This window comes from Heterocephalus glaber, unplaced genomic scaffold, assembly GCF_053883595.1.
Source record: "Heterocephalus glaber isolate CG9 unplaced genomic scaffold, H.glaber_assembly_v1.0 deba00001457, whole genome shotgun sequence".
Classification (NCBI taxonomy): domain Eukaryota; kingdom Metazoa; phylum Chordata; class Mammalia; order Rodentia; family Bathyergidae; genus Heterocephalus; species Heterocephalus glaber.
In genome coordinates, this window is record NW_028258305.1 from 43,383,668 (window position 1) to 43,410,025 (window position 26,358).

Here is a 26,358-nt window from a genome sequence, read left to right on the forward strand (position 1 = left end):
AAGGCAGGCGTGGTGCCACTGAGCTAAATCCCTGGCCCTTCTATGTGAAATGTTCTTTTTTTTTTTTAATATATATATTTATTGGTGCATTTTAGGTATAAAATACATTTACATTTATCATTGGGTGTTTGTACCAGAACATGATGCATCTTAGTTTTTATTTTTTCTCCCATTACCTGTGCACCCTTCACCCCCTCCACCCTTCCCTATCTACACAGAGTTTGATTCCTTTTTTTCTCATAATTTTTTTCTTTCCCTTCTTCCCTTTCCCCTTTCCTTTCCACCATCCCCAAACCCTTGGACCTTTTATTTCAAATTATCAATTATTCATTTTAATCATTTTCATCCTTATTTACACTCTCAGTTTCTCACACTAGAGAAACTATTCGGTATTTACATATGTGTATCCTATTTATTTCACTTAAGAGTATGGCCTCAATATGTATCCATTTAGCTATAAATGTCTCTAGTTTCTCATTCTTTATGGCTGAGTAGTACTCCATTTTATAAAAAAACCACATCTTCTTTATCCAGTTTCCAGTTGATGGGCATTTGAGCTGTTTCCAAGCTTTAGCTATTACAAATTGTGCCGCTATAAACATAGGTGCACATATATCGCTGTGGTATGATTCTTTTAATTCTTTGGGGAAGATTCCCAGTAGGGGAATAGCTGGGTCAAATGGGAGCTACAGTCCTAGTTCTTTGAGGTATCTCCACACTGCTTTACACAGTGGTTGCACCAGTCTACACTCCCACCAACAATGGAGAAGGGTTCCTTTGTCTCCACACCCCTGCCAGCATTTGTTATTGGTTGATTTCTTGATAGCAGCCATTCTTTGTGGGGTGAGGTGGAATCTCAGTGTTGTTTTGATCTGCATCTCTCAAATGACCAGTGATGTTGAACATTTTTTCATATATTTACTTGCTGTTTTTACTTCTTTGTCTGAGAAATGTCTGTTCATTTTGGATGCCCATTTTTGAATTGGGTCTTTGAATTTGGGAGGTCTGATTTTTTTCAGTTCTTTATATATTCTTGATAGTAGACCTTTGTCTGAGCTACAGCTGCTAAATATTTCTTCCCACATTGTAGGTTGTCTCTTAGCTCTGTTGGTAGTTTCTCTTGCAGTCCAGGAGCTTTTTAATACGATGAGATCCCAGTTGTTGATTCTTTGTGCTAGCTCCCATGCTACTGAAGATTTGTTCATAAAGTCTTTTCCCATGCCAATGTCATCAAGAGTTCTACCTAACTTATCTTCCAGCAAGTTTAGTGTTTCTGACTTAATATTTAGATCTTTAATCCACTTCAATCTTAGTTTAGTGCACGGTGATAGGTATGGGTCTAGTTTTAATTTCTGACAGGTTGAAATCCAGTTTTTCCAACACCATTTATTAAATAGGCTATCTTTCCTCCAATGAGGGTGGTTGGCTCCTTTGTCAAAGATGAGGTGACTGAGTATGTCTGGAGTTGTTTCTGCATCTTCTAATCTATTCCACTGATCTTTGGGTCTGTTTCTTTGCCAGTACCATGCTGTTTTTATCACAGTAGCTTTGTAGTAGAGTTTCAAGTTGGGGATTGTGATGCCCCCAGCCATGTCTCTGTTGCCTAGAATTGCTTTTGCTATTCTAGGTTTCTTCAGTTTCCAAATGAATTTTTGGATTGTTTTCTCTAGTACTGTGAAGTATATTGTTGGAATTTCAATTGGCATTGCATTGAATCTATTTAGTAGTTTCGGAAGTATGGCCATTTTCACTATATTGGTTCTTCCTACCCAGGAACAAGGGATATCTTTCCATTTTCTTATATCCTCTTCAATTTCCTTCTTCAGAGTGCTGTAGTTTTCAGTGTAGAGGTCTTTTGCTTCCTTTGTTAGGTTGATTCCTAGATATTTCATTTTTTTAGACGCTATTGTAAAAGGAATTATTTCCCGAATTTCTCTCTCAGTGGGTCTGCTATTTGCATATAAAAAGGTTATTGTTTTTTGAGTGTTGACCTTGTATCCAGCTACTCTACTGAATGTCAATTAGGTCTAGAAGACTTTTGACTGAGTTTTTGGGGTCTTCTATGTAAAGTATCATATCATCAGCAAATAATGACAGTTTCACTTCTTCCTTTCCTATCTTCCTTTTATTTCTTTCTCTTGTCTAATTGCTATGGCTAATGTTTCCAGAACAATATTGAACAGGAGTAGTGATAGTGGGCATCCTTGTCTTGTTCCTGATTTTAGTGTGAAAGTTTTAAGTTTTTGACCATTTAGTATGATGTTGGCTGTTGGTTTTTCATAGATAGCCTTAATCAGGTTGAGATAAAGACCTATTCCAATTTTCTGAAGCGTTTTTATCATAAATGGGTGCTGGATTTTGTCAAATGCTTTTTCTGCATCTATTGAGATGATCATGTGGTTTTTGTCCTTGACTGTGAATATAGTGTATTACATTTATTGATTTATGAATGTTGAACCATCCTTGCATCCCTGGGATAAATCCGACTTGGTCAGGGTGTATGATCTTCTTGATGACACTCTGTATTCTGTTTGCCAGTATCTTGTTGAGGATTTTTGCCTCTATGTTCATTAGGGAGATTGGTCTGTAGTTCTCTTTTTGGGTTGGGTCTTTCCCTGGTTTTGGAATCAAAGTAACACTTGCTTCCAGGAATGAATTTGGGAGCCTTGCTTCCCTTTCAATTTCCTTGATGAGTTTAAAGAGTAATGGCCATAGTTCTTCTTTAAATGTCTTGTAGAATTCAGCAGTGAAGCCATCAGGACCTGGGCTTTTCTTTGTTGGTAAGTTTTTTATTACATTTTCAATTTCACTCATTGTAATTGGGTTGTTTAGAATTTCTATATCTTCTTCATTTAATTTTGGCAATTCATATGTATCTAGGAATCTGTCCATTTCTTCTGTGTTTTCCATTTTATTAGAGTACACGTTCTCAAAGTAGGTATTGATGATTCTCTGGATTTCTGCTGGATTTGTTGTGGCTTCACCTTTTTCATTCTTAATTGCATGTATTTGAGCCTTTTCTTTCCTCTTTTTGATAAGGTTGGCTAAAGGTTTATCGATTTTATTTATTCTTTCAAAAAACCAACTCTTTGATTCATTGATTTTTTTTGTATCATTCTCTTAGTCTCCATTGCATTGATTTCTGCTCGAATCTTTATAATTTCCTTTCTTGTACGAGCTTTCGGTTTGTTATGCTCTTCTTTTTCTAGGAGCTTGAGTTAAGTTATTTAACTGAGTTCTCTCTGTTGTCCTAATATGGGCATTCACTGCTATGAATTTCCCACGTAGAACTACTTTCATTGTGTCCCACATATTCCTGTGTGTTGTACTGGCATTTTCTTTACTTGTAGAAACTGTCTGATTTCTTCTTTAATTTCCTCTGTGACCCATTGGTTGTTCAGGAGGGTGTTGTTCAATTTCCATGTGTTTGTGGGTGTTTTGCGGTTTCTTACGTTATTGATCTCCAATTGTATTGCACTATGGTCTGATAATATACAGGGGATAACTTCAATTCTTTTACATTTACTTCGATATGTCCTATGAGCTAGCATGTGATCTGTTTTGGAGAATGATCCATGTGCAGCTGAAAAGAATGTGTATTCTGATTTTGTGGGGTGGAACACTCTGTAAACATCTATTAAGTCCATTTGTTCAATAACTTCGTTTAGTTCTAGAATTTCATTGTTAATTTTTTTCCTAGTTGATCTGTTTGTGATAGAGGGGTGTTGAGGTCCCCCACTACAATTGTATTAGTGCTTATTTGGTTTTTCATGTCCATTAATGTTTTGTTGGGCTGGGGATTTAGCTCAGTGGTTTCACCGCCTGCTGCGCAAGCGCAAGGACCTGAGTTCAAGCCCCGGTACCAAACAGAAAAACAAATATTTGTTTTGTATAGTTGGGGGCATTTGTATTTGGTGCATATATATTTAGGATTGTCATCTCTTCCTCTTGGATTGTTCCTATGTGAAAGGTTCTTAAAAGGTCACATCAGAGGTTGCTCACAGTGAAACCAAGTGTCCTTTCAAGTAGAGTGGGAAGACCCAGGAGAGGGCAGGGAGGAGGCAGAGACGCAGTGCTGTAGCCTGGCTCTGCCATTACTGGTGCTGTGACTTTAGGGTACCTCCGCTGTGTTCCTGGGGCTCGGTTTCTTCACTGGCTGGAATGGAGGGCTTCCAAGGGAGCCATGTCTGGTGCTCTTGAGTCCTTGTTGGCTGAGGAGAGTAGAAATCTCGGGGTCACTCACAAGGAAGGGGGTGACGCTCAGGATTAGGGCTGTTCAGCAGGTCCTTCACCCTCCAGCTACAGAAGCCCTGTCTTTTCTGCTGTCCCCAGACCCATCAGCCACACCCACACCTGCCTGAGCTGCTTGTCTGACTCCTGAGTTTTGGAACATGAAGTTGTTTGTTCATTTTGTTTGGTTTTCCGAGACAGGGTCTCGCTGTGTAGCCCAGGCTGGCCTTAAACTTGTAGCGATCCTCCTGCCTCTGCCTCCTGAGTGCTGGAATTACAGGCATGCACCACCACGCCCAGTTTGAGGTTTGTTTTTAATATGGGTAGAAGGTTTTATACACTAACTTTCTAGATTAATGGGTAAAACTGGGAAAAGCTCTGTCCTTTGAAGGAATCACTCAGGGTGTAAGAGTCCTGATTTTAAAGGAGCAGGTCTTTCTCTGTGCAGCTAGAAGAACCAGGAATGATTCAAATGTCCCAAGTGCTGGGCCCTCCACCATAACCCCCATTTCTTTTATCTTTTATTTGGTTTTTTTTGTTTGTTTTTTGTTTTTGGTACCAGGGATTGAACTCACTTCCTTGCGCTTGCGCAGCAGGCGGCGAAACCACGGAGCTAAATCCCCAGCCCCCCCATTTCTGTCTAAATATAATCACTGAGAAAAAAGGCCTAGAAAACATAATTCAAAATATTAGAATTTTAAAATCCATCACTTAGTCATTCCAGGTATTGGCCCTAGGCACTAATTGGATAATTGGATAAAATATAGACATAAAAGAAGACTATTCAGTATATGAAACTAAAATAACTCAACAAGCTGGATGTAGTGGCACATACCTGTAATCCCAGTATACTGGGAGGCTGAAGCAGGAAGATTCAAGTTTGAACCCAGCCTGGGCTACATAGGGAGTTTCAGGCCAGCCTAACTACAGAGTGAGACCCTCTCTCAAAAAACAAAACACCTGAGCCTTCTGCTTACTTACAGGAAAGTGTGGCAGGTCAGCCACCGCCTCACTAAGCAAAGCAAACTGCTGGCTATCGCTACAGTTTTGGAAAGCATGTTTTGTTGGTTCTGGAGACACTGTGGGCTGGTGCCAGAGTAAGACTGCCTTTAACCAGCTGATGTTCAGGGCATGAGGCTGGCCCTGATGACTAGGCAAGTTTAGAACTCTGAGCCAGGCGCAGTGGCACACACCTGTCATCCCACACTCAGAGGCTGAGGCAGGAGGATCACCGTGAGTTTAAGCCCAGCTTAGGCTACATAGTGAGTTCAAGTTCAGCCTGGAATACATGGTGAAACACTGTTTAAAAAACTAAATCAATTGATCAGTCCATCCAGCCATCCAGCCCTGAGGTTACCTGTAACTACGGCTGCAGAAGGATCCTTCTCTTTCCAGGACTATGGGCACTTTAATTCCCACGTGGGTAGACTGTGGCTAGTACCATTCTCCCATCTCTGGACAGGCAGGGTCCTCTGGTCAGATTTGGGACAGTGGAGCTGCAGGATCTGAGTCAGATGACTTTGGGGCCTATGGAGGACCCTTCACGTTGGCACTGCAGTAGCACTGACAGAAGGGTGTTATTGCAGAGGATGGGCAACTCCGCCCTCCCAAAAGGGACCCACACTGGGCATCTGGCATCTGCATCTGGCACCCTTTCAGTGTGAGTGAAAGTGCACCCTGGGGCACAGCCCGAGCCCCTCTCAGCGTGGGCTGGGAGATAACAGTGCCTCCCTGAGCTGTCAGCTCCTCAGTGAATACAAGACAGCTCACACAGTTCCCGGTTCACAACCGAGCTCAATAAACAGTAAGTGGTATAACTGGGACATTTCTGGCAATATCTCTCCACTTCTGGAGAGAAAACAGTCCCAGTGTTGAACTGTTGTAAGACCCTGCAGCCTGAAGCCCACTGCAGTAAAAAGTTGGCAGTGGCCTGGCCGCCTCCCGCAGGGACACTAGTGCTTCCCCAGGACCTCTGCCGTCATGGCTCTTTGGTGATCCGCAGCCGCCCACGAGCGGGGTCTCTGCTGTTGGGCCCCTAAAACCTATTGACAGGAGAGAGGGCTGAGGGCGGTGTAGGGCCAAGGAGGCTCACAGGCAGGGGACCCCGCAGACCCCACACACAGCTCCTCCTGAGCTGGGGCCCTCTCAGCACGTTCCCATCCAGCTCCCCTCATCCAGTCCCACTGACTGCTGCAACTCTCATGCCAGGTTCTCCTGTCTCCACTCCACATTCCTGTTCGTGGGGCGCCAAGATGACCAGCTGTCCACAAAGTGTTCCCTGGCCATTGTGTTCCGACAGCCAGAGACGACGTCTCCCTGGCACCCGACAGTCAGGGACGCTCAGGGACAAGTCCTAGCCCACAGGACACAAGAGGCCCTGACACACATGACCCCAGGCCACCCTGCATGCAGGAAGGCAGAACTCATCCAGTCGCTTCCCTTCCCATCCTCAGCAGTGAGCTCCAGGGAAGCCAGGCGCCGAAGATGGCACAGGCCACAGACAGGTCCCGGAAGGGGCAGATCCCGCCCAGCCCCGGCCCAAGAGCAAAAACTAAACCTCTATGGGTTGTAAGCCATTGTTCACGTAGTGGTGACAGCAGGGAGCCTCCCTGCCATAACAGCAGTTGCCTGTCACACTGAGATCAGAAATAAACAAGCAGGGCTACATCAAATGGGAAACCTGCACACCAAAGGAAACAAAAAATGAAAAGACAGCCTACCTGTAATCATTATGTACTGCAAACATACAGGGACAAAAATTTTTTAAAAGACAACCTAAAGACTGGGGGAAAAGATTTGCAAACTACATCTAATAAGAGGTTAATATCCAAAATATGTAAGTTACTCATACAACTCAATAGCAAGGAAACTAATAACCCAATTCAAAACTGGGCAAAAGCCTGAATAGTTATCTTTTTAAAGACATCCAAATGACCAACAGGTATATGACAAGATGCTCAGCATCACTAATTAACAGAAATGCAAATCAAGACCACAGTAAGCGCCCCAGCTGCACGCTGGGTACATGCCACACAACGGGCCCAGAAAGGAAGCCTGCGACCTGTAAGACAACCACCCTGCCCCACGCCTGGCCACAGCCCGGGGCCAGCTCCGTGTGCCCAGCCAGGGAGGAATCCCTGAACTGATGGAACAGGCACACACCAGGCCCTGCTGCTGAAGTCTCCAGCACAGGGCAACAGAGGTGACAGCCAACTCAAGCACCTGGCAGACGGAGAGGCCAACACTCGAGAGGAGAGTTTCGCTTCAGGATTGCAGTGTCACCCCACCACAGGGACCAGGTGACAGAATCCTGGGCTCATAGGCTTGGGGGGGGGGGCTAAGTAGGGATCTCCTGGGATCTCTCAGGAGACCTGGGGTCAGACCAGGATGTTCACAGGGCCTGCATTCTGTGGAGGGAGGCCAGGCATGGAGGCAAAATCGTCAGAGGGATGGTCCTGAAGAAGGTAGTCTGGTGGCATCTGTGACCTCTGGCACGGAGGCCTACGCTCGGCAGAACCTAGTGGTCTGAAGTAGTATGGGCTAATGCACAGTGGTCCGTCTGCACCAAAATCAGTCTTCTTAGTTCTGCCCAGGGGATGTCCAGGAATGGCTCCTAGGGCTGGCAATACCAGCTGTCACATGATGCCAGTGATGACCCTGGATTTACTGCTGTAGCCAAGGTCACGTAACAGCAGATAACAACTGCTTTTCTCTCTGTGCCAATGTACCAGATACACGTACACACAGGAGCATGGGGAAGCGAGGCAACAGAAGATGCCCAAGGTCTCCACACTCTCCTAGGACAGCATGGGGCATAAACGTAGAGGAAAGCAGAGGGAGCAGAACTCTACGAAAAGTTTACGGAAGGGATGAAGGAAACTAGACAAGCTCAAAGAGGAAATACATCAAAAATTCACAGCATTATCACTCAATATGCCCCAGATGTATTTGGGGAAAATTAGTAAAAAAATTGGAGGGGATTTAGCTCAGTGGTTTCGCTGCCTGCTGCACAAGCACAAGGACCCAAGTTCGATCCCCGGTACCAAAAAAAAATAAAAAATTGGATGACCTGACCAAAACAGTTCAAAACATGAATGACAGATTCAACAAGGACTAAATAGAATTCTCATAAAGATGTCAGGCAGAGGGCCAGGGATTTAGCTCAGTGGTTCTGGCGCCCGCCTCGCAGGTGCAAGGTCCTGAGTTCAATCCCCGATACCAAAAAAAAAAGATGTCAGGCAAAAATAGAAATATCTAAAAGAAAAAACTATAGAATTCATAAATTCCAGAAATGACCAGTGCAAAAACAAAGTGTCTAAAATTGAGCTCAAAATGGTAAATTATCAAGAAGTACTCAAACAGTGGCACTGTGCCTGCCTCACAAGTGCAAGGTCCCGAGTTTGATCCCCAGTACCAAAAAAATAAAAATAAGAGAACAAGAAAAGACTATCCAGCAGCTACCAGATGATACTAAGACCAACCTATGCCTAATTGGAGTTAGAGAAAAGCTAGAAGATAACACAGATGGTTATTAATAAGTTTACAAAAATCATAGCAGAACACTTCCCAAATATGACAAGAGTTCAACATAAAAGGAAGGGAGGTTTACAGAACACTAACAAAGTATGAAAAAAGAGGCTGACCAAGAGATATTCTTATTAAATTGCCAGATAACCAACAGAAAAAAAAACCCAGAATTTTAAAAGCAGTCAGAGAGGGGGCTGGGGATTCAGCTCAGTGGCACCGTGTCTGCCTCACAAGCTCAAGGTCATAACTTCTATCCCAGGTACCAAAAAAAAAGTAGAGAAAAACAAAAAATCACATATAAAGGTAAGCCCATTAGAGTTACAGCAGACTTCTCAACACAAACCTTAAAGGCCAGAAGAGTGTGGGCTGAAGTATTTCAAGCCCTAAGAGCAAATAACTTTCAACCCAGACTAACCTACCCACAAAGCTTTCTTTCAAAATAGGTGAAGAAATAAGAACATTTCATGACAAAGACGAGCTCAAGAGATTTATGACTACGAAACCAGCACTCTAGAAAATACTCAACAATATCCTAGACAGAGGGCCGGGGATTTAGCTCAGTGGTTTCACTGCCTGCTGCACAAGCACAAGGACCCGAGTTCAATCCCTGGTACCAAAAAAAAAAAAAAAAAAAATCCTAGACAGAAACAGTGAAACTAATACAGCTAAAAATCCAGATGAAACAAAAACACCAAGGTCAACAGATAAACAACAAAAAATTACAGGAAAAGACAAATAAATGAGTCACCAACAGAGAAACAATCCAATGACAGTAAATAACCAACACATCTCAGTAATATCTCTCAATGTTAATGGCCTCAATTTAACAGACAGATTGGTGGACTGGATCAAAAAACAGAGTCCAGCAGTCAGTTTGATTCAAGAAGCTCACTTAATCCAAAAAGATATTCATAGGCTAAATATTAAAGGATGGAGGGCCAGGGATTTAGCTCAGTGACACCGTGCCTGCCTCGCAAGCACAAGATCCTAAGTTCTATCCCTGGTACCAAAAAATTAAAATTAAAATTAAAGGATGGAAAAACAACATTTCATGCACCAAGACCCTGGAAACAAACAAGGGTAGCAATTTAAATCTCAGATATGGTAAACTTCAAGCTAAAACTGATTAAAAGAGACAGGTTATTACATTCTACATAAGGGAACAATCTAACAAGAAGAGATAACACTGATAAAATATTTCTGCACTGAATACTAGAGCACCTACCTTCATAAAACAATGCTGCTGACCATAAAAGATCAAAACACTGCTAATATAATCATAGTGGGGAATCTTAACACCCTACTTTCACAAAAAGAAAGATCAACTAAACAAAAAAACCAATAAAGAAATATTAGAGCTAATACACATCCTTGAACATATGGGCTTAACTGATAGCTACATAGTGTTCCACCCCTCTACAGCAGTCTACATTCTTTGCTGCAGCACGCAGTACTTTTTCCAAAATAGGTCACAAACCAGTCCACAAAGCCTGCTTAAGTAAATATAAAAGGTCTGAAATTACCCCATGTGTACTGTCAGACCACTGTGCAATGAAAATAGAAGTCAATGACAGAAGAACACCACAAAAGGTGGAAGCACCTGGAAAATTAACAACACACACATAAACAACCAGTGGGTTACAGAGGAAGTCAAAGAAGAAATTTTAACATTTGTGGTTACTGACAATGCTAGTGCAACACACCGAAAATTCTGGGGCACTGTGAAAGCAGTCCTAAGAGGAAAGTTCACTGCAATCAACGCTCACATTAGGAAAACAGGGCAAGCTCAAATTTATTTGAGCCTTATGAGGAATCTTGAGATATGTGAGAAACAACAATAACCCAGGCCCAAAGCAAAATTAAGGAAGGAAACTATAAAGATTAGAGCAGAAATCAATGAAATGGAGACAAAAAAAAAAACAAAAAAAAAACACCAAGAAATCAGCAAATCAAAGCACTGGTTCTTTGAAAGAATAAACAAAATAGATATGCCCTTAGCACATCAATGCAATTAGAAATGAAAAAGGTGAAATCACAACAGACACTGTCAAAATCCAGAAGATAATAACTACTTTAAAAAATTACATTCCAACAAATTGGCAAATTTTGAAGAAAGGGACAGATTCCTAGACTCATACAAATTACCAAAGCTAACCCAAGAAGACACAAATATGCTGAATAAGCCAGTAACAAGCAATGAAAATAACACAGTAATAAAGAATCTACCAACTAAAAAAAGCCCAGGACCTGGTAGACTCACTGTTGAAGTCTACAAAACCTTTAAGGATGTTATATTATCAATACTCCTCTAGCTCTTCAAAGAAATTGAAAGGGATAGACTGGCCCAAATTCATTTATGGAAGCCAGTATCACCCTGATTCCAAAACCAGATAAAGACCCAACTAAAAAAGAAAACTATAAGCCAATCTCCTGAATGAACACAGGTACACAAATCCTCAACAAGATATTAGCAAATAGGATGCAGCACATCATTAGAAAGATCATACATCATGATCAAGTAGGTTTCATCCCAGAGATGCAAGAATGGTTCAACATAGATAAATCAATAAAGGTAATACATCACATAAACAGAAGCAAGGTCAAAAACCACCTGATCATATCAACAGATGCAGAAAAGGCTTTTGACAAAATACAACACCCCTTCCTGATAAAAACCCTCAAGAAAACAGGTATACTGTGTAAATACTGAATAGTTTCTCTAGTGTGAGTAACTGAAAGTATAAAAAAGGACTAAAAGGTATAACAGATAATGTGAAATAGGAAGAAAGGGGGAGGGGGAAGTGGGAGGAGTAGGGGAAAGGAAAGAAAGGAATGGAATTAATATGAAAAAATGGAAACAAAGTCTTTGTAAACAGGGAGGGATGGAGGGGTTGAAGAGAGAGTAGGGGAATGGGAAAAAGAAAAGAACCAAGAGAGATTATTAAAAGGTGCAAATTTCCAATGATGAATGTCATTATATTGTATACCTAAAATGTACCAATAAAATTAATTAAAAAGGAAAATAGGTATAGAAGGACCATATCTGAATTTGATAAAAGCTATTTATGACAAACCAACAGCCAACATCTTATTAAATGGAAAACTAAATGCATTCTCTCTAAAACCAGGAGCAAGACAAGAATGTCTACTATCACCACTTCTATTCAACACAGTACTTGAAACATTAGCCAGAATAATCAGGCAAGAGAAAGAAATAAAAAGGATACAGAGAGAAAAGAAAGAACTCAAATTATCATTATTTGCAGATGATATGATCCTACATAAAAGACCCAAAAAACTCTTAGAATTAATAACAAACTTCAGCAAAGTGGGAGGATACAAGATCAATGCACAAAAGTCATTAGCATCTGTGTATACCAATAATGAACTTGACAAGGAAATTATGAAAACAATACCATTCACAGTAGCTTCAAGAAAAATGAAATACCTAGGAATTAACCTAACCAAGGAAGAGCGGGAGCTCTACAAAGAAAACTACAGTATTCTGAGAAAAGAGATTGAAGAGGACATTAGAAAATGGAAAGATTGGGCTGGAGATTTAGCTCAGTGGTTCCGCCACCTGCCTTGCAAGTGCAAGGCCCCGAGTTTGATCCCCTGTACTGAAAGAAAGAAAGAGAGAGAAGGAAAGAAAAAAAATGGAACGATGTCCTCTGTTCCTGGATAGGCAGAAACAGTATTGGCAACAATAAAATACCAACAGCCTACTTCACAGATCTAGAGAAAATAATTATAAAATTCATATGGAACTAGAGGAGACAGAATAGCAAAAGCAATTTTGGGCAACAAGAGCAAAGCAGAAGGGATACCAATACCTGAATTCAAGCTATACTATAAAGCAATAGTGATAAAAACAGCATGGCACTGGAACAAAAACAGATACGTGGACAAATGGAACAGAATAGAGGATAATGAAACTTCCCTAGACACACTGAGCTATTTGATCGTTAGCAAAGGGGGCAAAAGCATATGCTGGAGGAAAGATAGCCTCTTCAATAAGTGGTGCTGGAAAAACTAGATAACTGCAGTTTGAAACTGGACTAATATCTCTCATTGAGTACTAAATTAAAATAAAAATGGATCAAAGATCTAAACATTAAAACAGAAACACTGAACCTACTGGATGATAAAATAGGTAAAATACTTGAAGCCATAGGTGTAGGAAAAGATTTTCTAAACAAAATTGCAATTGCCCAAAAAATAACACCAAGAATCAACAAATGGGATTACATCAAACTGAAAAGCTTCTGAACAGCAAGGGAATCAATTAGTAGAGTGAACAGACAACATACAGAATGGGAAAAAAATTTTGCCAGCTACTCCTCAGACAAAGGACTAATATCTAGACTATATAAAGAACTCAAAAAAATTAGACCATCTAACATAAAAGACCCAGTCAAGAAATGGCAAGTTAAATGAACAGATACTTTACAGAGGAAGAAGTACAAATCGCCAACAAATATATGAAAAAATGTTCAGGATTTCTGGCCATTAAAGAAATGAAAATTAAAACAATGCTAAAATTCCATTTTACTCCAGAAAGAACAAGAATCATCAAGAAATCAAAAAATAACAAATGCTGCCAAGGCTGTGGTGAAAAAGGAACCCTGCTACATTGTTGGTGGGAATGTAAAGTACTGCAGACATTATGGAAACCAGCATGGAGATTTTGCAACTAAAATTAGAAATTCCATAAGACCCAGCTATCCTCTTTCTAGATATCTTCCCCAAAGTGCTTAAGATATCATATACAGTGATACATGCATACCAATGTTTATAGCAGCATAATTCATAATAGCGAAATCCTGGAAGAAACCTGTATACCTGTCAACAGACAACTGGATAAAGAAAATGTGCTATCTATATATAATGGAATACTACTCGGTTATAAAGAAGGATCAATTTCAGACATTTGTAGGAAAATGGATGCACCTAGAAAATATGTTGAGTACAATAAACTGGACACAAAGCTTAAATACCATATGGTATCTCTCATTTGAGTAAAGCAAAGTACAAACACAGAGATCAACAGAGGACAGACAGAAGGAGACGAGGGGATGATCTCTTACAAATAGGAAAGAGTACAAGAGGCCAACAGTGAGAAGTGAAGAGTAGCAGAAGGGGAAATAAGTAGAATAAAGATAATATGCCATCTACATGAACTTAATAACCTCGATGAATGTAACTCTATGTCATAAACATGAGCTAAGCTTAATAATATGAATAAGAATGAAAATGAGGAAAGGGGAATTAGAGGAGGGGGAAGAGGGAGGGATGGGGAAGGGGATTTTTTAAAAAAGGAAGCAAGTTGTATTATGTACATGTACCAACTTCCCAAAATGATTATAAAATGTATGTACTGTAAACATGTACTAATAAACAAATAAAGTAGTAAAAAAAACCCACAGTTAGGTATCATATGACACCTGGTAGCATGGATATTATCAAAAAGTCAAGAAAACATTTGTAGGTGAAGATGTGGACCAAAGGGACCCGAGGTCTACTTTTGGTAGAGTGTAAATTGATTAAACTATTATGGAAAACAATATAGAAGTTTCTCAAAAAATTAAAGATAGAACTACCATATAAGCATCAATTCCCATGCTGAGTATATATATCTGAAGGAAATAAAATCATTATCTTGAATAGATACCTGTATTCTCATGTTCACTGCAGCATTATTCACAATACCTGAGATACGGGAACAACCTAAATGTCCCTCCACTGGTGAATGGGTAAAGGAAATGTACACACACACAAGCCACGGGATTTGATTCAGCCTTTAAAGAAGGAAATTCTGAAAAATAAAAATAAAAATTAAAAAAAAGAAGGAAATTCTGTCATTGGTAACAATATGGATGAATGTGGAGGATATCATGTTGAGTGAAATAAGACAGAACAGAAAGACCAATAGTACCTGACCTGATTTACATGTGGAAACTAAAAAAACTGAATTCACAGAATCAGAAAGTAGGAGGATGGTTACCAGGTTGGGGTATTATAAGACACTGACCAAAGAGCCCTAACTTTCAGTTGGGAGATGAGGAAGTGCTACAGGCCCAGCACGATGACTGCACTCAATACGACACTGCATACAACCTTTTCTCCATATCTGTGGACTCCACATCCACAGATCAATCAACGACAAATCAAAAAATATCTGGGGAAAATTTGCATCTGTATTGAACATATATAGATTTTTTTCTTGTCATTATTCCCTAAACAATGCAGTGTAACAACTATTGACAGAGAATTTACATTGTATTAAGCTGTGTAAGTAATCTAGAGATGACTTGAGTACACAGGAGGATGTGTGTAGGTTATACGCAAATACTACACCATTTCATATAAGGGGCCTGAGCAGCACATATTTTGTTGTCTAAGGAGGGCCCTGGAGCTAATTTCCACTGATACCGAGAGAAAGCTGTACTTTAAATTTGCTAGATTAGATCTTAAGTGTGCTCACCACACATACACACAAAATAGCAATTGTGTGAAGCAATGGATGTGTTAAGCTTGACTGTGGCAATCATTTCATAATGAATACATATATAACTCATCACACTAGACACCTTGAATATTAAAAAAAAACAACTGAGCCGACATGGAGCCACACTCCTGGCTATACTCCCAGCCCTATGGAAGGCTGAGGCAGGGGAATGGCAAGTTCAAGCCCAGCCTGGGTAATTTAGCCACCTAGTGAGACTGACTCAAAATAAAAAGGGATGGGGCTATAGCTCAGTGTGAAGGCCCCAGGTTCAGTCCTCAGTGCTGAGGGATGGTGGGAAGCCTGAACGAGGGAGAGCTGCCTGTAGTCAGCAGAACTAAACTCAATGGAAACTGCTGAGGAGGGTCACACGATAACCTGCCACCTGAAGAGAATGTGTTCCTCCTCAAAGTCTGGGGAGAACAACAGGACCAAGTAGAAGTTGTGAGGCAAACTATTTGACCAGGTTTTCAAGCTGGAGAGAAGAGAGGGCCCCTGGGCCTCCGTGGTGGAGCTGAGGGGCCAGGATGACTGGTGAAAAGAGAAACGCAAAGCTACATCACTGTAGTCACACAGGCCCTGGGCTCGTAACCCATCCGTGCCAAAGCCTTCCTGGGGGTGCTACAACTCAGGCTTCAGGACAAGGGAGAGGACTGAGGAGAATTAGGCCAGGCACTATGGTGAGTGCTGGATGAGAAATCTGCAATGGAAAAATTCCTCCATATAAAATTCCTTTTACACAGTTTGCAATAGCTAAATCTTGGAAACAGCCTAAATGCCCATCAACTGGTGAGTGGATAAAGATGTGTTGTTTTTGTTTTTTTAATAAAATGGAGTACTACTCAGCTATAAAGATAAACTTGAGACATTTAGAGCTAAATGGATGCACCCTGAGGCCATCCTCTTAAGTGAAATAAATGAGACATACATGTGTAAATACCGAATTGTTTCTTTGGTGTGAGAAACTGGAAGTGTAAATGAGGACCAAAATGTATTACGGATATTGTGAAATAAGAAGAAAAGGTTCAAAGGGGAAAGGGAACTAGGGAGGATGGGTGGGGAAGAGGAAAGAAGGGAAAGAAAAAAGTTGAAGAAGGTAAAAACTGAAACAAAGCTTAGGTATATAGGGAGGGGTAGAGGGGTTTAAGGGAAGGTAGGGGAATGGGAAAAAATAAGAACCAAGATACATCATGTACAGGTACAAATTCCCAATGATCACAAGGTATACCTAAAATGTACCAATAAACTCAATAAACAAATTTTAAAAAATAAAATAAAATGCCTTTTAAATATGTAAAATCAGGGGCAGGAGGATCCAAAATTTGAGCCCAGCCTGGGCAGTTGAGTGGCATAGTGAGACCACGTCTTAAGACTTTAAAAAACAAGTCAGAAGCATGCCTGTTACCCCAGCATTCATTGAGGGAGGAGGCCTGCTGTGAGTCTGAGCCCACCCTGGGCTACACAGTGAGTGCAAAGGCCCTGGGTTCAATACCCAGTATCGCTAAATAAATACATAAATGTACCAAATATTTAAAAATCTCATTTTGCCTCTTTTTTTTTGGTACCGGGGATCGAACTTGCGCTTGCGAGGCCGGCGGCGGAACCGCTGAGCTAAAACCCCGGCCCTTGCCTCCTTTTTCTTATAAACTTCGTTTCAAAAATTCCCGCTGTGACTAATTTCGTGGTCAGGTTCGGACGTCGTGCTTGGCGGTGAGCGGTGGGAGGAGGGTGAGCACTCCTTAGATGCGGGCGCAGAGGCGGAAGGAGAGCGGACGCCCGCGGCCGGTCGCTGCCTCCCCCGCAAGGGCAGAGCTCTGCAGGAAACCGGGGCGCGCTGCCCTTCGGCGACCCCAGCGTTTCCTCAGGGTCAGGCGTGCGCTGCCCTCCTCGCTCCCTCGCCCGCCTTGGCCTCCTAGGTCTCCTGGCGTCGAGGTTCCCGGCTGCAGGCCCAGCCCTGCGCCCGCCCCGCTCACCTTCGCGGGCCCCGGGTTCCCCCGGCTGAGCCTGGAGGACCCGAACTGCCCTTCAAACACAACCTGACTCGGGTCGGAAGTCTCCTCCTCGCCGGGCAGGGACTTCTTTTCTGCGCAGGTGACACGTCCAGGACTGTGGAGAGAAGTGGGGAAAACGATCTCAACTCGGAGCAAACGATCCTACGTTCTGCACGTTCATCTGGCGCACTGAGGGCTGGCTTCGCGGAGAGGAAAGACGACCGGGGAGCGGTGGGAACGCACCAGAGAGGGGCAGCCCTTCAGGAGCCAGCTGACAACCTGCAGCTGTGCCCCTCCCCGCCCACCTGGGAGCATTTCAAGTGCCAGGTGGAGACGACTCTGCTGTGCTCCCAGCCTCTCTGGTGGGACTTTCTTGCTGGGGTCTGGCTGCAGTTGAGCATTCAGACTTGCTCTCAACATCTCATAGCCCTGATGGGTTCCCAGGGAGGGAGAGTGGAGACTCCTCGGACCCTAGCGGACAGCCTTCTCCAGAAACTACGTGGAAATGAATCAAATAGAAATTCTGAAACTGTACAATAAAATGACTGAAAATAACAATTCAACAGAGGAGTGTAACAGATATTAGACACAATGGAAGAAACAAAATATTTACAACCAAATACCGAGAGACAAAAAATACATAAATGTAAGACACAGAAAAGATACAATGAGAAAATCTGAAATATGTTTAACTGGACTACCCCAAAAAGGAGAGACAATATGCCACATAACAATCAAAGAGAAAATGACTAACAACATCCCAGAACTAGTTAAAGACATTCGTCTACAGATCCCAGAAGACTCTTGAATTCCAAGTAAAATAAACAAAAAGAAATCCGTATCTAGAGACATCCTGTAAAATTGGGGGAAAAAAAGACAATGCATCCAGAAAAATTATTTTCAAAGGAACAACAAACAGTAAGATTGGTAGCTAACTTTTCAAAAAAGTAGGGGCTGGGGATTTAGCTCAGTGGTCCTGCCGCCTGCCTTGCAAGCACAAGGTCCCCAGTTCAATCCCGGGTACCAAAAAAAAAAAAGAGTAACAAACAACAGGACATATGTTGAAAGAAAGTAATTAGAATTCCTAATCCTACCAAAAAATCCTGTAAGAATAAAGTTGAAATCTTAAAGATTACACACTGTAAGATTCCAACCCTATGACATCCTGGAGAAGGTGAGAGTGTGGGGATAGTTAAAAGATTAGTGATGGCTAGAGTTAGGAGGGAGAAAGGGATAAAAGGACAGGCCCAGACAGTGAAGCTGGCTGTGGTGGTACCCACCTGTAATTCCAGTTCTCTCAGGCTGAAGCAGGAGGGTCACAGGTTCAAGCCCAGTCTGGGCAACTTAGCAAGACCTCATTTCAAAATAAAAAAGTAAAAAACAAAATGGACTAAGGATGTAGCTGAGTGCAGAGGTGCTGGGTTCAATCCCCAGTACCACCAAAAAATATGTGTGTGTGTGTGTGTGTGTACATACATATGAGCAAAATAGTCAACGACACAGTGAATTATATTGCTATATACTTACAATAGACAGATTTCATGGTAAATAAATTGTAACTTCATTAAGATTTTTTTAAATGTCAGTCATAAAAGAGTAAATGCTTTAATCCCTCACCTTTATCAAATAGGAAAAGCAAGAAAGCAAGGAAATGAAGGTAAAGTGACGACCAGGGCTGGGATGTAGCTGCTCAGTGGCAGAGCTCTTGCCTAGCATTCTCCAAGCCTTCAGTGTGATCTCAGCACCAAAAGACAGTGCCACCGGCCCTGGGGCAGCAGGGCCCAGTCTTCAAGAGGGGAGTCTTCGTCGCCATAGACCTGGCTTGGGGCTTCGTTAAGCTGTTTACTTTTTATACTGTTTTCTACATATATTGCATAATGCCGAAGTGATGACAGTAACGACAAAGTTGTAAACCACTGAAAGGAAAAATGTGGCTGGTCACAGGGTGCGTTGGGAAATAAACTGTGTTCACCTGGTTACTGCGTACCTGCAGCTGCAGTGCGTTCCGCTTCCCACGGCTCCCCAGGAGGCTTTACGCCACTCCCTCCGAGGCCGGCTGTGGACAGCGAAGGGGAACTGGGGCGGTTTGGCGCGCAGGCTGGTCTTCGCTGTTTCTTTAAGCTTTTTTGTGGAATACGGCTTGCCTATAGGAAAACAGGAAATCCAAATCAATTCTCTTAAAAGCAAATCTAGGGCCGGGGGTTTAGCTCAGCGGTTCCACCGCCCGCCTCACAAGCTTAAGGTCCGGAGTTCGATCCCCGGTACCAAAAATAAATAAAATTAAATAAAATTTAAAAAGCAACTCTAGCCACTCTTGGAGTGGGCAGTCCCGTGACAACCAGGAGTCTAAGACTGACGCCGTGACCACAAGGCACCTGTCCCATCCTCAGGGCCACTTCTCTTCTCTTTGTCTGCCTCTTGCTGTCTTCGAAACAGAGAACCAGCAAATGGAGCGGCTGTAACCTGGAAGAAAAGAGACGCTCCTAGGCCCAGAGTGCAGTTTGTACTAAGCTCTTTAAATCTGTCCTCAGCTTTGAAGTATGGCCTTCCTGCACACTGAAGCAGTGAGAAGGGAGACATGGGAGTAACGCAGTCCGCAGAGGGGTGGAGGGGCACACATTACCTGCCTCGGTGGGGACATGTCACTGAGCTCAAGTGGCTGATGGAGGGGAGGCCCACAGGGAGAGACGTACACTGCCCCATAGATGTTTAAGATGGAGAGATGTAGATCTCAGTGTTTGGCAAACCGGAAGCAGCAGGAGGAAGAGGCAAGGGGCTTCTGGGACTCTTTGCTTCCTGATCAAAGGAACAGGATGCAGTCCCTGGTCGGCTCCTCACCCTCTTCTCTGTGCCTGGAATGCAGACCCAGCGCTGCAAACTCAGGCAAACGTGAGAATCACAAGATGAACTGAAAATACTAAGGAGAGCAGAACAGAACGACATGAAAGAACCTGACTTTATCCTTTATTTAAAGAGAAATTCAGGGGCCGGGGATTTAGCTCAGTGGTTCCGCCGCCTGCCTAGCAAGCGCAAGGTCCCGAGTTCGATGCCTGGTACCAAAAAAAATTAAAAATGAATAAAAATAAATTCAGCACCGCGCCTGCTCCCCAAGCACAAGGTCCGGAGTTCGATCCCTGGTACCAAAAAATTAATAATAAGTAAATATAAATAAATTTAATGCCGATTTATTTGTGTGCTTTAAGTAATATTCAAAAGTCTCTTCCTTTGTTTTTTGAACTCTATGCGAAGTTACTTTTTCTGCAATTCTTCACTGAAGAGGCTCTGCAACATTCTCCACCCACTTTTTTTTTTTTTTTTTTGGTACCGGGGATCGAACTCCGGTCCTTGCGCTTGCGCAGGAGGCAGCGAAACCACTGAGCTAAATCCCCGGCCCTCTCCACCCACTTTTTATATAACATCCCTTTTCTTCTTGTTTTAAAAATGTCCAAATGCTGTAAGTATGTATCCAGTCTCTAATGGAGTGATACAAACAAAGAAAGCAAATTATTAAGAAATTTTCCCTAGAAGGTAGACTTTTAGAGATGGGGAAGGTGTTCGGGGAAAGGGGAAGAAAAGGGAGAGAGGGGTAAGAGGGATGAAATCAGTATGTTTTATGCATGTACCAATATACCAAGACGAACGTCGTTATTCTGTTACTAATATGCACCAATATGAAAAAAAAAATTTCTATTCATTATCCTTGACTACTGGGGGGACCACTTATTCCCACTCCTATACTCTCAGCCACATTTGGGCCACAAAGTTCAGCACAAGATGGTCAGATCACAGAATAAACTGCAGAAAGAGAACCTGAGCGCACAGCAAGGTGTCCTGGAAAGTTCTAGAGCACACGTGACTTCAGGTGACACTGCATCCACTCAGGAACCAGACCAGACCTCTCCTCAGCCAATCATCACTTCCTCTTAAGGGTTCCAAAGCATGCCCCCCCCCTTTCCTTCCCCGGTCTTCATCGTCAGGAGCATCCATGACTACAACGCCAGAGCAGAAAGAGCCCCAGACTGGCACTGATGCCTCCTCTCAGACTTATAAAAGCAGGCTGATCCCACTACTGCTTTTGACACTCAAATGAGAATATATGTGCACCTCCTTTATGAACTGTGAATCGCAATACAAATGCCAGAGTATTATTATAACATCAAAGTTCAGTCCCTCTTACTGAAATTCACTTCTCCCCTTAAGTTTGGTAACCCCATAGTGATTATCAGTTACTGACTGGTCACTATCCTTAAATATGAATTCATTTCTGGTGTCTAACTCAGCCCCACTGCAATGTGGGGAACACAGGAAAAAGAAGCAAGCTTTAGTAGGAAAGAATCTATTGAGTACCAGACCCCGAGGGTCTCTGGGACATAGTGTCAGGGCTCAGAGTTAGAATTAGTCCTTGAATGTTCCTCGGTGGCCCCTGTGCCGGCCCCCAGCTGATGGTGCTACCTGGAGGTGGAGGCCACGTTAGGAGGTGGGGCCAACTGGAGCTGTGTCCCAAAGGGGACAGGGGAACCGGGCCCCTGCCCACCATGGCGTGAGCAGCGCTGCTCCACTGCACGCACCGGTTCCACCCACTCACAGGCCCAGGGAGCCAAGACAGTCTCTCCCCTTCTGAAATTGTTTATCTGATCCGGACCTGGTGGCTCACGCCTGTAATCCCAGCAGGCTGGGAGGCTGAGGCAGAAGGGTTCAATATTTGAGTCCAGCTCGGCAATTTAGCAAGACTCTGGCCTTAAATTTAAAATTTAAAATTAAAAAGGGCTGGAGATTTGAAGTTTAAAAAGGGCTGGGGATGTAGTTCAGTACTAAGGCCCTGGCATCCATCCCCAGTACTACACAGTGTGGAGCCAACTCTTACCTTTACCACATGGTTTTCTCTGAATAATATCATGCGCACAGCCTGGTCAATGTCTTCTCTAGCTAATAGGTAAAGTCACAGAAGTACGTATTAGGATACAAATCCTGAAGAAACAAATCAGAATGACACACCTCAGTGCACGTTACTAATAGTTTGTGTGAATCTAATGTCTATCTCAAAGCACACATTTGTAGCTTTTTATTATGGAAATTTTCAAAAACCATTCTCCATGAAACCATTACCCAGGTCCAACAATCACCAATCACAGTTACTGTCATGCCACCTGGATCCCTGCTTATTTTCTGCTCTCCACCGGACTATGTGGAAACAAACCCTTGGCATCCTTTCATTAAATCCTTTTTTTAATACCAAGAAGCTTAATTTAAAAAGGGATCTTACACAAAATGAATCCTCTTTCCAGGCATTCATTCAGTAGGTACTCTGTGTGTGTGTGTGTGTGTGTGTTACTCAGGACTGATTTCAGGACCTCCACAGTCATTCCCAGCCCTTTTCATTTTGTATTTTGAGACAGGGTCTAAGTCATAAAGTTGCCCAGGTTCGACTTAGACTTGCAGTCCTCCTGCTTCAGCCTCCCAGAGTGCTGGTATTGCAGATGTGCACCATCATGGCTGGATTCACTTAATATGTGTTTTAGATGGTCCTAGAAGTGCCTTGTCTTATGCTAGGTCTCTGCATACATCAAAACCATAAGTTCAATTTAGTGCAAGCAATACTGAGTCTCAGAACCAGTGAGTGGTAGCTCCTGGCCTCTTCCAAACATCGTCTCCCACATAGAGATTTGCTGTTCCCATGAGTTTGGGTATAAAGCTGCCCATTTAGATCCTCACTATGGAGCTTTTTCATTTGGATCAATATGAGCTGATCTCTAGCTTTTATTCTTACATGACTAAGGAGTAACAAATGAAAAGCAGTAAAAAGCCAGTACCTAGGCCGCCTGCTGTGCAAGCGCAAGGACCCAAGTTCAATCCCCGGTACCAAAAAAAAAAAAAAGGCAGTACCTAGAAGATCCACTATTATCTAAAACAATTCTCTAATGAAAAATGATATAGGTTCTTAGAATCTTGTTTTTCAGTCTCTCTTCTTTCTATTCTGCCACATTAGCTGTATCAAAACCAAATATATCTGTGAATAAGAGAAATCTCAGAGTTGTACTCTTTTTTCAGAGTTGTACTTTTATCCATAATTTAATATCATCACATGAAATCTCTCTCTCTTTCTTCCTTCCTTTCTTTCTGAGACAGGGTCTTGCTATGGCCCTCCTGCCTCAGCCTCCTGAAAGCTGGGATTACAAGTGTGTGCCGCCACACCTGGTATGAAATCCAAAATGATATTCAAACAGATAAATGGGTCTCAAAATAAAGTTCTTTATAATATAAACAAAATTTCACCTTAAAGCCAATTCAGACTTATTTTAAAACAGCAACTAAAAAAGTCTCCAAAAACACGTTTCCCTGAAACCAAATATTATAGCTAGACTCAACCTCTCTATTTACTCAGAAAAGTAAAAGGACACAGGCTGACTAGTATCTTGGGTAATCATGTTTTTTAGCCACCCTAGTAAGTTTAGGAACAAACCCTGTATATATTATCAGCCATGTGCCAGATCTTCAAACAATTGTTTTTGTTTCAAGAAAGTGACCGGGTTTTTTTGCCTGTAATCGGGAGGTTGAGGCAGGACTGCCCTGAGTTCGAGGCCAGCCTGCATTACACTGTGAGTTTAAGGTCAGCCTGAACTACATGGCAAGATCCGGTCTCAAAAATCAAAATAAAAAAAGAAAGAGGCCGTTTTTGTCTCTGATGGCCCCTTCTCCGAAATTTTGCGGGAAAATATAAATAAAATGTTCATGATTTGTGTGCTGCCACCGCTTTCTGTGAGCACAAAAACGGTCTCACTACTCCTACTTCCAGCACGATAAATGGGGCAAAATAAAGGAAATCTGCGAGAACTTTTCTTTGCCGACCACGGGATCCCGCAAAAGAAGGCTGGGGAGGAGCCGCTGCCAGCCCTAGGGGAGGCCGGGCTCCCCCCGCAGGCCTGGCGTCGGCGGAGGCCCAGCGCAGCTTCGCCTCCATCCCGGAAACGGACACGGGGCCCGGCCAGGCCTTCAGTGTCGCAGGCCTGAAATGTTCGCAACAGCGGGGCCCCTTCGCGGAGGCCCTGGAGAGACAGAGCGGTCCCTGCGCGAGGAAAGGAAACCGAGGCGCCGGCCGGGTGCGGTCCGCGTGGCCCGGTGGCGGTGAGCACCGCTCTGGGCGGCCTGCTGCCGTGCGCGCTGTTTCGCTTCCTTCACGGACGGAGGGAGGGAGGGCCTGCGGGGGAACAGGAGAGAGAATTCGCTGCTTGTCAGACGGAGGCTACAGCCGGAAGAAAGGACTGGTTTTCAGAGACAGATCTGTGCGCCGCCCCCCCCCCCCCAACGGGGGACTGAATCCAAGGCCTTCGCCCGAGCTACATCCCCGGGCTTTTTATTTTGAGACAATCTTCTGGTCCCTAAGCTGCCCTTGGGGCACTGGAATTTATTTGCCGCCCTCCTGCCTCAGCCTCCCACAGGGCCGGGACTGCCCGGGGTCACCAGGCCAGGCTTCAGGCTTCTTTCGGGTGCCTTGGGTTGACTATGGAGCTGCGATCCATGAACTCTGCTTGGTTTTTGATTCGAAGAAACAACTCCTAAGAACACTGGAGGCAATAAGGGAAAGGTGAAAGAGGCCAAGTGTTCAGGGAGGCGGAGGCACTGCTGTGAACGTGGTAAGCCAGGGGGATGCTGGCGTTGTCATCACAAAGCAGAAGCGTGCTGAAGTGTGTAGGGAAAGTAACCCCGGAGGTAGTGTAGATTAGGATTAAACAAGATGTGATCCATATTCTTTTCTCTGTTTTGTATGCGCTTGAAATTTTCCATAATAAAAAGGGGCTGTTTTTTTTTAAGTACATAATACATACTCCAACCTTTCATTTTTCAACTTTTCTTTCTTGAGTCAAGGGAAAGTAAACAGAAAAAAAAAAAAGGTTTTGTTAGGTTTTTTGTTAGGTTTAAATTCTAATGTACACGTCTGTTTTTGTACTGGCACCGTGCTGTTTTTATCACTGTAGCTTTGTAATATAATTTGAAGTCTGGGATTGTGATGCCTTCTGCGTTGATATTGTGGCTGAGGACTGTTCTTTGCTATTCTGGGATTCTTCTGCTTTTTCTGGATTTTAGGATGGTTTTCTGTAGTTCTGTGAGGAATGCTATTGGCATTTTGTTTGGGATTGCATTAAACCTGTATGTCAGTTTTAGAGGTATGGCCATTTTGACTATATTGGTGTTACCTAAGCAGGAACAGGGATATCTTTTATTTTCTGTTATCCTCTTCAGGCTCCTTTTTCAGGGCACTGTAGTTTTTTGTTGTAGAAGTCTTTCACCTCCTTGGTTAGGTTAATTCCTAAGTATTTAATTTTTCTTGACGCTATCGTGAATGGTATCGTTTTCCTAATGTCTTTCTCAGTGAATTTATTACTGCTCTACAGGAACAATATTGAATTTTGTGTGTTGATTTTGTATCCTGGTACACTACTGGATATGGTATTTAATTCTAGGATTCTTGTAGTGAAACTTTTGGAACCATCTATGTGAGCATCATATAATCTGTGAATAATGATAGGTTGAGCTCTTCCTTTTCTACATATATCCTTTTTATTTCTTTCTCTTGCCTGATTGCTCTGGCTAATGTTTCAAGTACTGTATTGAACAGGAGTGGTGACAGTGGATATCCTTGTCTTGTTTCTGATTTTAGAGGGAAACCATTCAGCTTTTCCCTATTTAATATGTTGTTGGCAGTAGGTTTGTCATAAATGGCTTTTATCAGATTGCAATGAGGTCCATCTGTACCTATTTTCTTCAGGGTCTTTATAATCATGAATGGATATTGGATATTGTCAAATGTTTTGTGTCGGCCAATTGAGGTGATCATGTGATTTTTGTCCTTGCTTCTCTTTATGTGATGTATTACTTTTATTGATTTGCCCATGTTGAACCAGCCTTGCATCCCTAGTATGAAACCTACTTGGTCATGATGTGTGATCTTTTTGATGATTTGTTTGCCAGTGTCTTGTTGATTTTGCATCTATTTTCATTAAAGAGATTGGCCTCTAGTTCTCTTTTTCACTTGGGTCCTTGTCTGGTTTTGGAATCAGGGTAATACTAGCTTCTAGGAAATGATTTAGGGAGTATTCCTTCCCTTTC

General features: G+C 42.7%; 1 protein-coding gene across 1 annotated transcript; it reads right to left on the reverse strand.

The window, feature by feature from the left end:
* Window positions 1-27: 27 nt before the first annotated feature.
* LOC110347904 (protein FAM228A-like) lies at window positions 28-26,143 on the reverse strand. The gene is given in 11 exon segments (XM_087215991.1): window positions 28-4,211; window positions 5,588-6,185; window positions 6,188-6,272; window positions 17,236-17,368; window positions 19,241-19,463; window positions 19,611-19,716; window positions 20,435-20,554; window positions 20,655-20,726; window positions 22,118-22,184; window positions 24,204-24,493; window positions 26,126-26,143. Coding segments are annotated over 10 exon segments (1,275 nt in total). The 3' UTR covers window positions 28-4,211; window positions 5,588-6,024.
* Between the last annotated feature and the right edge of the window lie 215 nt (window positions 26,144-26,358).